At 42.4% G+C, this 14,166-nt stretch overlaps 1 protein-coding gene across 1 annotated transcript in view; it reads right to left on the reverse strand.

Moving 5' to 3' along the window:
• The window catches only part of PRKCA (protein kinase C alpha), a 1,234,993-nt gene that overhangs the window by 235,152 nt on the left and 985,675 nt on the right, over positions 1-14,166 (reverse strand). Inside the window, exon 8 of the mRNA XM_086930938.1 lies at positions 8,977-9,076. Within this exon, the coding sequence (XP_086787064.1) occupies positions 8,977-9,076 (100 nt within the window). The remainder of the gene's footprint in view (positions 1-8,976; positions 9,077-14,166) is intronic.

The raw sequence follows: 14,166 nt of genomic DNA on the forward strand, positions 1-14,166 counted from the left end.
CACATGAAGTGCTTGGGAAAGAATGCAGGAGTAACGAAATTGTAATTCGTGACTACAAGCATAAACTAATCCTACAATGGACTGACTAGTGGAGTGACACCATGTCATTAAGATGTCATACGGAACATACAAGAAGAAACCCCAAAGGAGGGGCAACACCATTAGTTCTCTTTTCTTCTCAACGCAAGACGTCCTGCATCTCAATGCATTGCTAATTTTTCTTTCTAAGGGAAACTACTAATAACACTTTTGATTTGATTTTTATATTGCAAAGCCATCCGTTTCTCTATCTTGGACTGCCTTTTTGCTGCTGCTGCTGCCTTTTATGCAGTTGATCTGGAATCCTTCTTTGCCAAACTAATTGATTTTGCTTTATTTCCCCTTTTTGCCCATGTTCATGGACTCACCCTTAGAGGACTTTAAAATGATTCATTTTTACCCCTTTGCTTTAAATCTTTAGATGTTGTTAAATGGACCGAACTATCCTCCTGCCTTTGGTGGTCGTAGGAATTTGTAACCTTATATCGGATGTGTGTTTTAAACCATCCTCTTTGGATATGAACTACTGACTAAATGTGTAGTCTTGCACTACATGCTTTATTATTCTTGGCTGAAATGCTTAAGAAATTGTTTATCTGTATCGGGTTTGGATCATTAATACAATAACTAAACTATCTAAATTGCCTGAGTTTAATATTGTGTCCTCATGTTCTTTATTTGAAATTGAGCTAAAATTACACGTCTGATCTCATTGCATTGTAGGAAGAATAAGCAAATCTTTTCAGAATATCACGTTCTGCCTCTTCTATTCTGTGTTGCCATAGCAGAGCTTCTAGTTTGTATCATTCTAGTTAGACTAAATTTATTTTGGAGAGTGGGTCTCCCCTTTGCGATACTTTACTTTCACAATATGGTTCTGAGAGTAGTGTATTTGAAACTTATTTCAAACTTGTGAGTTAGTCATCAATTAATGGCCCTCATTGGGTGGCTAACTTTGTGATTTGGGTCATCCTAATTCCCACCCCTCTCTTATTGGCGGAGAAAGATCCATCGGAGGACAATTCACCTCTGTGTTGAGTACTGCTATGATCAGTCTAACTGTAGGGGGATCATTAAATTTAGAGGGACAAATGAGTAAGTAGTGAATTGAAAGTTAAACTTAAAATATTTATACAGCTTACGGTGGATCAATGAGATATAATGCTCACTTTAAACTGAGAAAATACATTAAATATTGTGATGTGAAACATCACAATGTTTCATGAACTTTCTGGTATTTCACCCAGCATCGATACTTAAATATTGTAATTGCAGAATTTGCCTTGTCAGAAACATCCACACATTCTCGTCTACATCAAGGTGGGCTCAGATTTTCCAGTCACTGTTCTCCAGGAGGGTCATCCATATATGTGGTTAAACTTAATCTGTGACTGACAAACATGGCCTCGGTGGTGAAACAAGAGCCCAGATTTTACTAGTGCTGGGATCTGGTAGGCACACAAAAGCACCTTGCAGTGGATCTCTATGCCTTCTGTGTATTGAATACATACCCATAGCACGGGGACCCTGTCTTCTTTATACTGAGATGAGTTTACTTACCCCTCACCGTTGGATGGAAGAAAGGACACAGAGAAACACGCATGCTCCAGCACTGCCAGCTGCCACGGAGGCCACGTGGGGCCTGAACCCTCAGATTAATGAAACGCCACCATCATTATAATAGTGCCCCTATACCATCTGCATTTTTAAAATATACTCCTGCTTATGCAAGTGTCCTTACTGTTTTTTTTCAAAGTCCATTAACCCCAATTGCCACTAGTATGTCTCCTCTCCGTGGTTTTAATGTGCACCTTGTTGGGTAATGGCGGCCTCCTTTGTACAGAGGAGATCATATATGTTTCCCCATGGAGAGGATAAGAACAGAATTATTATATGTTCAAAAGGCCAAAAGACTGAATTCAATTTGCTGGAGATGCTCTTGACTCTGTCATGTTGTACAGCTAGGAAGGCACTCTTGCAATGCATTCCTTGTTCAGAAACAGCTATTGGTGCACTTGACCACAATACTACAGAGGAGTGGCCAATCCACATGAATGTTTACTGCTACATCACTCTTTCCTTGAAGGACCCTCTTTCCATCCCCACAAGTGTTTAGAGGAAAGCCTCAAAAAACGCTGGTGGCAATTAAAAATAGGAATTGCAAAAATATACTTTGAATAAACATCAACTCTAAAATATAGACTGCCAAAATGTCTCCCTTACATAAATACATCTCTAAAAATAGTCTTATCCGTATTTAATGCCTAAATCTGATTCAGCTCATCCCCATGCGCTGTAAGACTGGGCTCATTTGATGTCACCCCGGGCTAGTGTACTTGGGGCCATAGCACTTGACAATGGGATTAGGCAGGGCTTTAAGTGAGATGAAAAAACTGGGGGGGGGGTGGGATGTCTCTCAAAGGGGTGTGGCCAATGTAATTAAGGGTGTGGCTTAAAAACACATACGTTAAAAATCTGTGCTTAGCATATTTTGCTGCCCAACTTGTATTTTACTGTTTCAGTCATTGCATTCAGATATATGATATAACAAGTAACATCATACCTACAACAAGTCAGGACTATTGGCTTTGTCAGTGGTTGTTTGTTGCTCAAGATAAATAAGCAGCAACTATGGCTTGCATATAATATTGAAAAAGCGTCCACTTAAAGCCCTGGTGACACCACAACAATGTTACTGCTCCGGTTTCAAAAAGAGAAGGAAAATCCAGAAAGAAAATGACTCTCTTTAAAGGAGTACCCTTCCCCTACAACACTCACATGGCATTAAGTCATACCGTAACTGCTGCACTAGTGAGAAGTGAGCAGTGTGAGCACGCGTACATCGCCGTACCTGCTGTCACTGCAGTCCGGGAAAAAACGGACCTCCTGTGGCGGGGCACAAAACAGAGCCTGATAGAGTCCCGTTTCGAGGGCCCCTTTAAAAAACTGCCGGTGCTCAGCACCGGTGAAACCCTCCCCACTTAAAGCCATGGTATTAGCTTAAAATTCACATCTTTGTAGAAAGATATCCATGTAAGGATGAGATTTTGGATAGCATTTAGAGTTGAAGTTTTTGCACTCTTTCTTTCATACGCAACCACTTGCTTAAGTAACTCCTTTCCTAGTCTCCCTAAAATTGTCTAACTCCTTTTCTAGTTTTCCTATATTTCTTGTTTTTGTTTGTGTTCCTTTGTTACTGCAGCACACAGGCAAACATATGCATTGTGGAGATACCTTAGCATTGTGTTCCTATGGAGGATATAAATATCCCTACGGCGATGTACTGTTAGCTTCCACTCCAAGGTACTCTGTGCATTGTTAGTCCAAGTGCCTAATCATATGCACCTTTCCTCGTAATATGTTTTTGCATACTTCTTAATTAACCACTGCATGACATCATATTTTAACCTGCTTACAAAAGCACTATGAATGAATGCAATATTTAAAACCTATAAATCAACAAGCATTTGCAATGCAATAGGTCTCGCAATAGGTAAGTTTGAGCTATTGGTTTTGTAAATGACAATTTTTTGTTATGTTTTTATTTTGAAATTAGTTAAATATATTTGTCATTTACAATGCTAATAGTTATAACTTTTGCAAGTGTGACACCTATAACCTGGGTAGCGCTGAGTGATGCTGTGGTGGTGCTGAGTGTTGCTGCGGTGGTGCTGAGTGGTGCTGCGGTGGTGCTGAGTGGTGCTGCAGTGGTGCTGAGTGGTGCTGCGGTGGAGCTGCGGTGGTGCTGAGTGGTGCTGTGGTGGTGCTGAGTGGTGCTGAGTGGTGCTGCGGTGGTGCTGAGTGGTGCTGTGGTGGTCCTGAGGTGGTGCTGAGGTGGTGCTGTGGTGGTGCTGAGTGGTGTGGTGTTGATGAGTGTGTGGTGGTGAGTGATAATGTGGTGGTGCTGAGTGATGCTGGGTTAGCGCTGAGTGATGAAGTGGTGATGCTGAGGCTAGAAAGGCACAACAAGAACAGAAGTGAAATATTAACATCTTTTTGTGACATTTGTAATAAAGCTTGAAACATTGAGAGAACATATTTGAACCAGTGATGCTGTGGTGGTGCTGAGTGATGCTGTGGTTGCGCTGAGTGATGCTGTAGTTGCGCTGAGTGATGCGGTGGTTGCGCTGAGTGATTCTGTGGTTGAGCTGAGTGGTGCTGTGGTGGTGCTGAGTGGTGCTGTGGTGGTGCTGAGCGGTGCTGTGGTGGTGCTGAGTGGTGCTGTGGTGGTGCTGAGGGATGCTTTGGTGGTGCTGAGGGATGCTGTGGTAGTGCTGAGTGATGCTGTGGTGGTGCTGTGGTGGCGACGAGTGATGCTGTGGCATTCAGTGATGCTGTGGTAGCGCATAGGGATGTTGTGGTGCCCCTGAGTGACCCTGTGGTGGTGCTGAGGGATGCTGTGGTGATGCGATAGAGTGAGTGCGATAGATAGATAGAGTGAGGGCGATAGATAGAGGGAGGGCGACAGATAGATAGATAGAGGGCGATAGATAGAGTGAGGGCGATAGAGTGAGTGCGATAGATAGACAGATAGAGTGAGGGCGATAGATAGAGTGAGGGTGATAGATAAGAGTGAGGGCAATAGATAGATAGATAGATAGATAGATAGATAGATAGATAGATAGATAGATAGATAGATCGATAGACAGACAGACAGACAGACAGACAGATAGATAGATGTGTGCTTTCTATACAACAATCACTTCAATGCCTCATTAGGGCTAGCAATAGCTATAGAAATGCAATTACAATACAATCTATTTTCAGGTTATGTTGATGTTATGGAAATTGTTGCAGTAAAATAAATCATAGTCGTAAGACTGTAGTAGAAGGGGCCCAATTAACATGTTTTGTCTTCAAAAAGGGAACACTTTCCTAATTGCCTCCGACTTTCCACAAGTAGGTCACAGCTACTGATGGAAAACCATTTTTTTGACGCAGGTTGTAAGTGAAGTGTCAACAGAGACGGGAAAATGGAATGGGTTGGCTTCAGTCTGACAGCAGACACCTAGAGCATGCCAGCTGCATTTGAAACGCAGAGAAGAGATAGCATAGGAAGCCTACAAAAGGTATTAGTCCATCAGTTAGGAACAGATGACTTGTGCTATCAAGGGAGGCAGCAACACTTTCAGAATACAGAAGCAGATTAATCACAGAAGTCCAAGAAATATAAATAAAAACAGCAGAAGGAGCAGATAGCGCTGAACGTAAGAGTTCATATTTCTCCACAGCAGATGAGAAAATAGTGCAACAAGTGACACCTAGTTTGTAGAAACAGAAAGATGGTAAACAAAAAGAAATAAAAGCAAGAAGAAGATTAAACTTAGCAAATCAATGGAAGGATCACATTTAGCAAACAAGTAGAGAAAAACAATAAGTCTGGAGTGGTGTTAATCCTTCCTGTGATTCTGTATGTGTTTGAATTGGAGGGTTTTGGGGCATTACGGAAACGGGAGGGATGGGGGAGTGAAAGGCACGGACAAGGCGCAGGGACAGAGGGGGTGGGGAGGGGAGTGAAAGGCAAGGACAACGGGAGGGAGGTAGGGCGGGCGGAGGAAAAGAAGGCACCAAAGCAATGGAAAGGAACAGAGCCCGGAATGTCCGTGCTGAAATATATATACTTTAACCCCACATAAACAATAAAAGCCATGCTGAATCCCCCCATAAGAATAATGCAAATGAGGATTAAAGAAACATAGACCAAACGTAAAGGAAACAAGACAGGTTCGGAACAAATTGCGCCTCAGCCTTAAGAGTGACACATAATTGGAACGAACAACTGCTGTCTAGCTCAATGCTTTAATGGTCATCTGTGGTGTTCGATGGGAAGGAATGCAAACATTGACAGTACACTCCTGGCCAAGGAAATTGTGAGCGGCAGAAGCTAAAATAGACCGCCTGCCTTCACACGGCCTTGCAGGTCAAGACTAATATTGACTGCCAATCACTCGAGCTCGTGGGCCAAGTTACTGATAGACAAGCTAAGAGGAAGGGACAGATTGGAATCAGACCTGGCAACCATCGGCTTCACAGCAGCGGTCCCTGGACACTGCGGATATCAGGCACACTCACGGGTGCATCCATATTCAGCAATATTCACCTCTGCCAGCGCATAAACGGCCTGATGCCCCGGACGTGACAGCTGCAGAAGAGTGCAACTCGTGCCACGGAAGAGGAAGCTCCATATTAAGTGCGTGCTTTTCACATGTTCATGGCGCATTTAACAAGCATTGGCTGCCGGCCGGGCCCGAAAAAATATAATTGTAAAAAAAAAACGAGAGTTGTGCGCACGCTCACGAAAAAAGTGCTGTGCACGCGTGCTTGTGCGTGTGCAGGTAAGCTGGTCACAAAGTAGAGTGTGAGGTGGGATCAGAGGGACGGGAGAGTGTTCAAAGACCCTGACTAGAAATAGACTGAGGTTGAAGGGGTGAAGAGGGACCGGCTGCACGGGGTTTGGAGGGGAGATTTGAGGTGAGAAGCAGCGAGAGATCACAGATGGAGAGGGGGAAGGAGAAATGCGAGTCACGGCCGCCAGGCCGTGAAGTGTGAAGCAGTGGGCGGGGAAGCAGATCCCTTTGAAGCTGCTGCCTGCTTGTGGGGACTGGGAGGAAGGGTGACGAGAGTGGGAGGAGAGATGCTGGCCTGAGGCAGAGCACACCATATGGAGAGGGAGGGGGGTGGGCCGAGTGCAGGAGAAATGCTGCTGGCAGGGGGAAGGCTCGGGCAAGCTCGTGTTTGAGGAGCTTGTCACGTGATTCTTTTCACATGAACTGTTTGAAATCCGCCTGTTAGGAATTTTTTGGATTGACAGTAATAGGTTCGAGTAAACTCGACCTAAAACTCGAAAGTGGTATGTCTCGGTTGAATCAAAATCTACAGCAGGCTCTCTTATAAAAGGGTTGTACGTGTCATATAGTCAAAATAAATGAAACACAAGCCGTACAGCAATGCGCCACGTGGGGCTGCTGCAGCACAGGTTTCTCTTCACATTTAGCCCCTATCGTCAGAGAATTTTAAGCTTTATATAAAACGGTGACTGTATAATAACCCAGCAAAGTAATTCTAGAGGCCCCTTCACTCACTCGTGCACCTCTTTTGATTGTCGTGCAATTTGGGAAATACTCAGACTTTGTAGCTCCAGGGCCGGATCAAGGAACATTTTTGACTGTTACTATTTCACGTTCTTGGTATTGTCCTTGGTGTGGTGACGGCGCCACCTGGCCCATTCACGTTTGACTGGCACTCACGCAAGCACCCCGAGGGGGTGGGGTGGTCGCCCGAGGGCTTAAATAAAGGGGTGGAAGACCGCTGGGGTCTTGACCCAGTATTCATAACTAAGGGTGGTTGTGCCTTATTTGCTGCGTTGCCACGCCTGAGGCCTAGCCTCCGCGCAGCGCATGTCCAGCCTGGCCTAGACACCCCACTTGGTATGTCCATTGTATATTGAAAACAGGATTTTGATGGTGGCAGTGAGTAACAAGGACAACTGGGCACGTGTTGTGTGCTGCCATTTTGTTGTGGTGGTGATGGTTCTGTTAGTTGTACTGTGGTGTTATGTACTGTATTGTTTTATAGTAATGTGGGCTGTGTCCTTGTGTACTTGCTTTCACGTGCCGTTTAATGTCTTGTGTTGCTATGTTGCTTTGTGTATGTTAGTGTTTCATTTCTGTTGCTAGCTTTAAATGCCAATACATGCTGCTCTATTTCCAGCCAAAAGACAACACCTGCCTTGAAAGTTCCTGGAACAAGCAACTTTTTTCCACTGCCTAAAGTTTACCTAAGCAGTCAGTCCAAAACTGTGGCAGAGACTATTATCTCCGTGCTCACTTTTAGTGATACGCGCCCGAGACTTACCTCCGGTTTCTGAATGTATGTGCCATTTTGATTAGTCAACTATTGCCTTGCTCCAGTTTTCTCCTGTGATACTGACTTGACGGATCTCATACAGATCACGCCATTTTCCGTGTCTATTTTTAGGTCTCTTATCGATATATACTTCAGGGTGTTTAGGAGGATATACCAGGAGGTGTCAGTCTCTTTCAAAAGCACACAACCGGTAGCTCTGGAGAAGGTTCTTTTTTCAAACCTGCTTTTCTATGTTTTGGCATATTTTCCCAACATTTTAAAGGCTCATCTCGACTTTAGATCCCTGCCCTAGCTCGAACTCTTCCTGGCCTCAAACTATACTGCCAACCCTTACCCTTCAATGAGAGTGCAGCCCTTCTGGTTTGCATTGACAAAGACTTAACAGTTGCAAATTGTCCTTGGCGCTAAACGACAGTAATGCAATTATTGTGCATGTGCCCTACACGACTGAAGGAACTTGGGGCAACCATTCCCCCTAAAAGGAGAACAAAATGTTATATGTCAGGACAACATTCACAAAAATAGAGCATTTAAAAAAGAAAGCTATAGGCACAGTGCAGAATTTGAGCAAAATCGAAGGAAATTTGGACAATATTTGCAAAAATGTCAGATGGTGACAGCACTGCAAGAACTGTGGTCGGAGCGAAGTAGAAATACTGAAAGTGCAAGATGTGAAAGGCTCTTCAGATGCATAGTGGAATCCTAACCAACAGCTTCAGTGGATTCATGGAAACAGATCACAGGCTCTGAACACAAACTCAGAACAACCAAAAGCGTACAGTGTGAAAATGACAGTTAATAACGACCGCAATCAAAGTCGCGCCACTAAATAGTTATGAAAAAGGCTGTAAATAAAGACTGCATACAAGTCAGGGCTAAGAAATAGGCACTTTAAACGAGAAGATGAATGTGGGGGCGTGGATTGCTTTAAGAAGGTGGAGTTAGAAGACCGTTTCCAAAAATTATTTCATACCCTCAAAATCAACAGAATTTAATTCTAAAACACGTAGCTTTTGTATACACTATTAGGAAAAACAGAAAGCATTAGCGATATCTACATTCTCAACTCACCTCAAACTTCTGCCTGAGTTCCACGTTGCTGCCGTTGTCGTCGTCATCGGGGATGGGCACGTTGTAGTACTCGCCCTCCTCCTGGTTGAGCAGCTTATACCTGTGGGAAGAACCAGTGCTTGTTCAGGCTTCAGTCATGGTCCACGCCAGCAACTTCTCAAAGGCTTCATTCTACTGACAATCAACCCGCTGTAGCAGCTTCACAGCAGTGCCCTGCAGGAAACAGGCTTCCAGCAGGGACTGCGCACTACACCCCCTTTATCCGAAGCCTTTAGGCAGTGCCAGTGCAATGCTGTTCACACTGCACCCTACACAGGGCCCTCACAAAGCGGATCTACCGGCCCTCACCCCTGGCTCACACTATTTAAGTCTGGGTGGGTTTGTCTTTAATTCTGGACAGATTTATTTGCAATTTGCAACCCAACATTCCTGATGCATAATAACAAGATTGCAATCCATCTCACAGAAAGAACCAATATGGTATAGCACAATGACTTTAACTTTATGAACTGTAATCGATTTATGCATACTGCATATACAGCTAAGATTGTTTGAGTAGGAGTCTGAGATGGGCAGGTATTGAAGTAATTGTAAGTGTGAGGAGTCCGCAAGGTTCTGCAACAAAGGCTGCAGGTGAGCATGGGCACGTGAGAGTAAGCGACAGCGGGGCACACGTCAAATCTGACTCTGCACATACGAGGGGACGTGTCTTACCATGCATTACATCAGAACAGGTAGTTGTCTTCAAACCTCTTTACTGGGGTCACCTCACCAAGATGTAGGTGATCCGGTTTGCTGTCACAGAGGGGGTGCACGGGGAACTCTTTCTACAATCTAAGGAAAAGGTCAGTACGTTAAAGGGAATTTCAGCAGACCAGAAATGTGTGCCGGGGTGCAGAAGAAGCACCCTCTCTCGGGACATCAGAGTAGGAGTCTCCTAATAGAAATCAAGCTTTTCCGTAGCTCAGGATAAGGGGTTAAAGGGTCTGTCAGGTCGGTTCTCCAGTGCTTAGTTAACCCAAGAACAACTGGGTAATACTTGCTACAATTACTGCCTGTTGCTTTGGGAATTTCAGGAACCAGAGTGCTACAAGCCCAATGAATACATTAAATTACTTTTTAGTCAGCTTTTAGTGGTTTGTTATCAAATACCTATTTTGTACAATACCATGACTTATAGTGGGTTTTGCTGCATCCCAATGCTTATAGTTTGTTGGCTTTCTTGTCAAACTCATTTGATTGTTTCTTATTTGATGGCTTCCCTTCCACTTAGGTTTGTGGATTGGATGCCTTGTATCCTTCCATGGTTCACATCAGGGAACTGCGCGTTTGTTTTTCTTTGAGCACTCCATTGGAGCGCCTGTGCATTTATTGCTCTCTCCTCATACGCGCTTCTTCCTCAAGCCCCTGCATCCAGCACTCTGTGTTCCTCCCAACCCTACCCAGCTAATCTGTACAAACCACAGCAACAGGTATATATTTTGTGAGATATGAGGAAAGAGCACACTTTATTAGGTCTGATTTAACACCATCATTCCACAGGCCGTATGAAAGCTCAGGCCTTGGCACACAAAGGTAACATTTATGACACTAGGGAAAGGGAGGGCTGCTACACTGAGCTGGCATTTGAGGCAGAATGTTCACTTAGCCCTCAAGTTGCTGTAGAGCACCAAATGGCTGGAGCCTTTGTTCCAGCCCTGAGTCAGCCTTGCAAGCAGTAACATTTATATTCTGACATTTCTATAATCATGGCTTCTGACAGTTTTAAAGTGGATTTAAGTTATCCTATGGATGTTTGCAGAGCGTTTGCTGGAAGTGCAGTGTGACACTTTTCTTAGCACATAGGGTCAGTTTATATCCTCACACAGTGGCAGTTTTGGTAGAAACAACCAACCACTCAGGATGGGTAAAACACTTTCAGGTGAGTCAGTTTGCACTGCACCATAACATGTATATAATTCAAAATGAGGTGTTTCATTGATACACATTTCAATAAAAGTCATAGTATTCTTTAAAAGAATCTGTGTCTCTCGATAGTTCTGGCCACTTGTATTAACCAACATCATTACTGTGCAAGCCTGAGCGTGCTTTGGCTATGAATCTACCCAGGGATGAAGAATCCGAAACCTCAGTAAAGGCTCGCCTGAAAAACAATCCTGTGTAGTTATGACAGTTTCAATAATTTGTACATTAGTACATGTTCTGTATCTAGATATATGAATTATACATGTATTTAAATAAGCAGGGTTCAAGCCTCTTCACTGGGTTTATCAAGCCAGTGGTGTAATGATCAAATAACTAAGTGTGGATAAAAAGCAAAATTCATGCCCAGAAGGAGGCACTGGTGTTTTACATCATGTGAGGTCTTCATCAGGACAGAGTTAGAGACACCTCCAAAAAGCATCCCTTGCCGATTTGAGTAGGAGAGGAAAATGGAATTTCCATGTAAATTAATCAAGACCAACTTGCATATCTGTTACCAAAGTCAGCATGAATAAGTGGTGGCGAGCGTCCACGGACACTGGCGACACTTACACTCACGAACAGCAACAGCAACACTCACGAAGCAGAACGTTTCCACCAAGAGATGCTTTAGCCTGAGCCTTGCTGTACACTAGACTACGTAAAAACGAGGATTCATATAGAGCTGTATGAATAGCCGAAGTTCCTTCATGTGACCCACCATCTTCCATGGACCTTCCTATGCACTTGCACTTAACCTCAACAGGGTGAAGAAGTAAACTAGAAAATCTCCCCACCAAATGCAACAATTAGTCTGAAAAATAAGATGGTGAATACATGAGGTCATTTTTGTCACCCAATTAATGTGCCACTTACAAAAGTAAGGCAAGTAAACACGGTTTGTATAAATGACCTATAGTTTCAGAAGGTGTGCACTGCACTCCAGTTTTTGTTATAGCATTTAACACTGGCAGTTTTTTTACTTGACCCACAAACTCAGCACGCAGCTGAACATCCACCATGTTAGCTTTGAACCAGCTCAGGGAAATTTTAACTATTTCTGTCCTGTATTCTAAAAAAACTCAACTGCTTTACAAAGCTACCAGTCGTGGCTCGCACAGGTAAGAGTGGTGAGGCTGTGAGGTGGAGCAGGGTGGAGGAAGGTTGGGGGATGGTGGAAGTTGACATACGCTGGAATAGTGAAAAGTAAATAAATAAAACCACTTACTTTGTGCTTGTCGCATCGTTGAGTCTGAGTGCTGCTAGTTTTTCCTCTGGAATTCCTGAAGAAAATATGTGGGCCTACAATATATATGAGTTGAGTATTGTACGCCCACATATTTTCTTCAGGAATTCCAGAGGGAAAACTAGCAGCACTCCTTTGGACTGCACAATATTTTTATTTGGGCACAAAAACGACGCATTTCCGCAAAAGCCTTTTTCGAGTGCAGGAACAACGCTATCATATATATATATATATATATAGATCTATATATGGACACATATATATATATACACACACAGTCACACACATATATATATATATATATATATATATACACACACACACACATATACACACACCTATATACACGCACACACATGTATATACAAACACACATATATACACACATATATACACACACAAACACACTTTCTCTCTCACTCTCTAGAGTAAGAACTAGAATACTGAAGGACCACTGCAGCTCTGGTTTATAGCAATGAGCAAATGCTGCTCCAATGTGTGTATATATATACACAGTCACACACACACATATATTATATATATATATAGATCTATATATGGACACATATATATATATACACACACAGTCACACACATATATATATATATATATATATATACACACACACACACACATATACACACACCTATATACACGCACACACATGTATATACAAACACACATATATACACACATATATACACACACAAACACACTTTCTCTCTCACTCTCTAGAGTAAGAACTAGAATACTGAAGGACCACTGCAGCTCTGGTTTATAGCAATGAGCAAATGCTGCTCCAATGTGTGTGTGTGTGTGTGTGTGTGTGTGTGTGTGTGTGTGTGTGTATATATATATATATATATATATATATATATATATATATATATATATATATATATATATATATATATATATATATATATATATATATATATATATATATATATATATATATATATATATATATATATATATAGCATATGTATAGCACGTGTTGACATGGGTGTGAAATATATCCCAGTGCCAAGCATAGACTGAAAAAAACAGTTGCTTTTCAGATACAGGCAGCACAGTTGCCGACAATCGGTGCACTGTTAAAGTTATTCTTCAATTTGGGATTCTGTCAGATCGCAGATACTGCCTGTGGAAACCAAACTTACATATATCTTGGAATTATATTTCCTGCAAAAAGCCCAGAGTTTAGCCTTCCTTCTCATTTCAAAATATTAATTTTCACTTGCTGTGGCCTGTTAGTGTCTGTTAATCTGCATGAGACGGGCTGTATTTCAACGCAAGCATCCAACATGAGCTTATTTATATATAATAATCTGTCTCAGACCCTAAATTACCTTTACAGAATGAAATACATTCAAAATGATGTCTTTTTTTGTGATTTTCATAGTGGATATACTTGCATATATTTCTTTCTATTTTACTAACGTTTTATGTTTTTTAAAAGGAGTATGACAGAGAATCAATTCGATTTTTTATATTTAAACTCCTTTTTCTATTGTTAATGTATTTTGTATGACGCTAGTATAATACTGATTCAAGGTTCGTTGCTGAGCAAATTAATTGACATGTTGATAGCTGTAGACTTGAAAGTAGCAACCTCCAATGTCAAGTTAATTGTTCATACACCATTAAAATCTTGGTGGAATTTAGTCTGTTTAAATCATGGAATAGATATATTGATGTTGATGTAGGCACTTTTAGTTAGTCCTCAGACCTGTTTCTTTATGCTGCGCTCCCAGCTGTAGTGTATCATTAATCCAACTGTTCCTGTTTTGCCAAATGCCTCTAGTCTTTGTTTTTCAAGGTAAATTCATATTTGAGCAACATTTTGGCGAGCGAGATAGGGAGACTGGTGCTCCAAACCTGACTGCAGCCGAAGGAAAGGACCCTGCTCTCATGGATTCACATCAGTGCAGCAAGGAGGGTCAGAAGACGCCGCAATTGATTGAAATGCTCTGCTGAA

Source organism: Lissotriton vulgaris, chromosome 7 (assembly GCF_964263255.1).
Source record: "Lissotriton vulgaris chromosome 7, aLisVul1.2, whole genome shotgun sequence".
NCBI lineage: Eukaryota > Metazoa > Chordata > Amphibia > Caudata > Salamandridae > Lissotriton > Lissotriton vulgaris.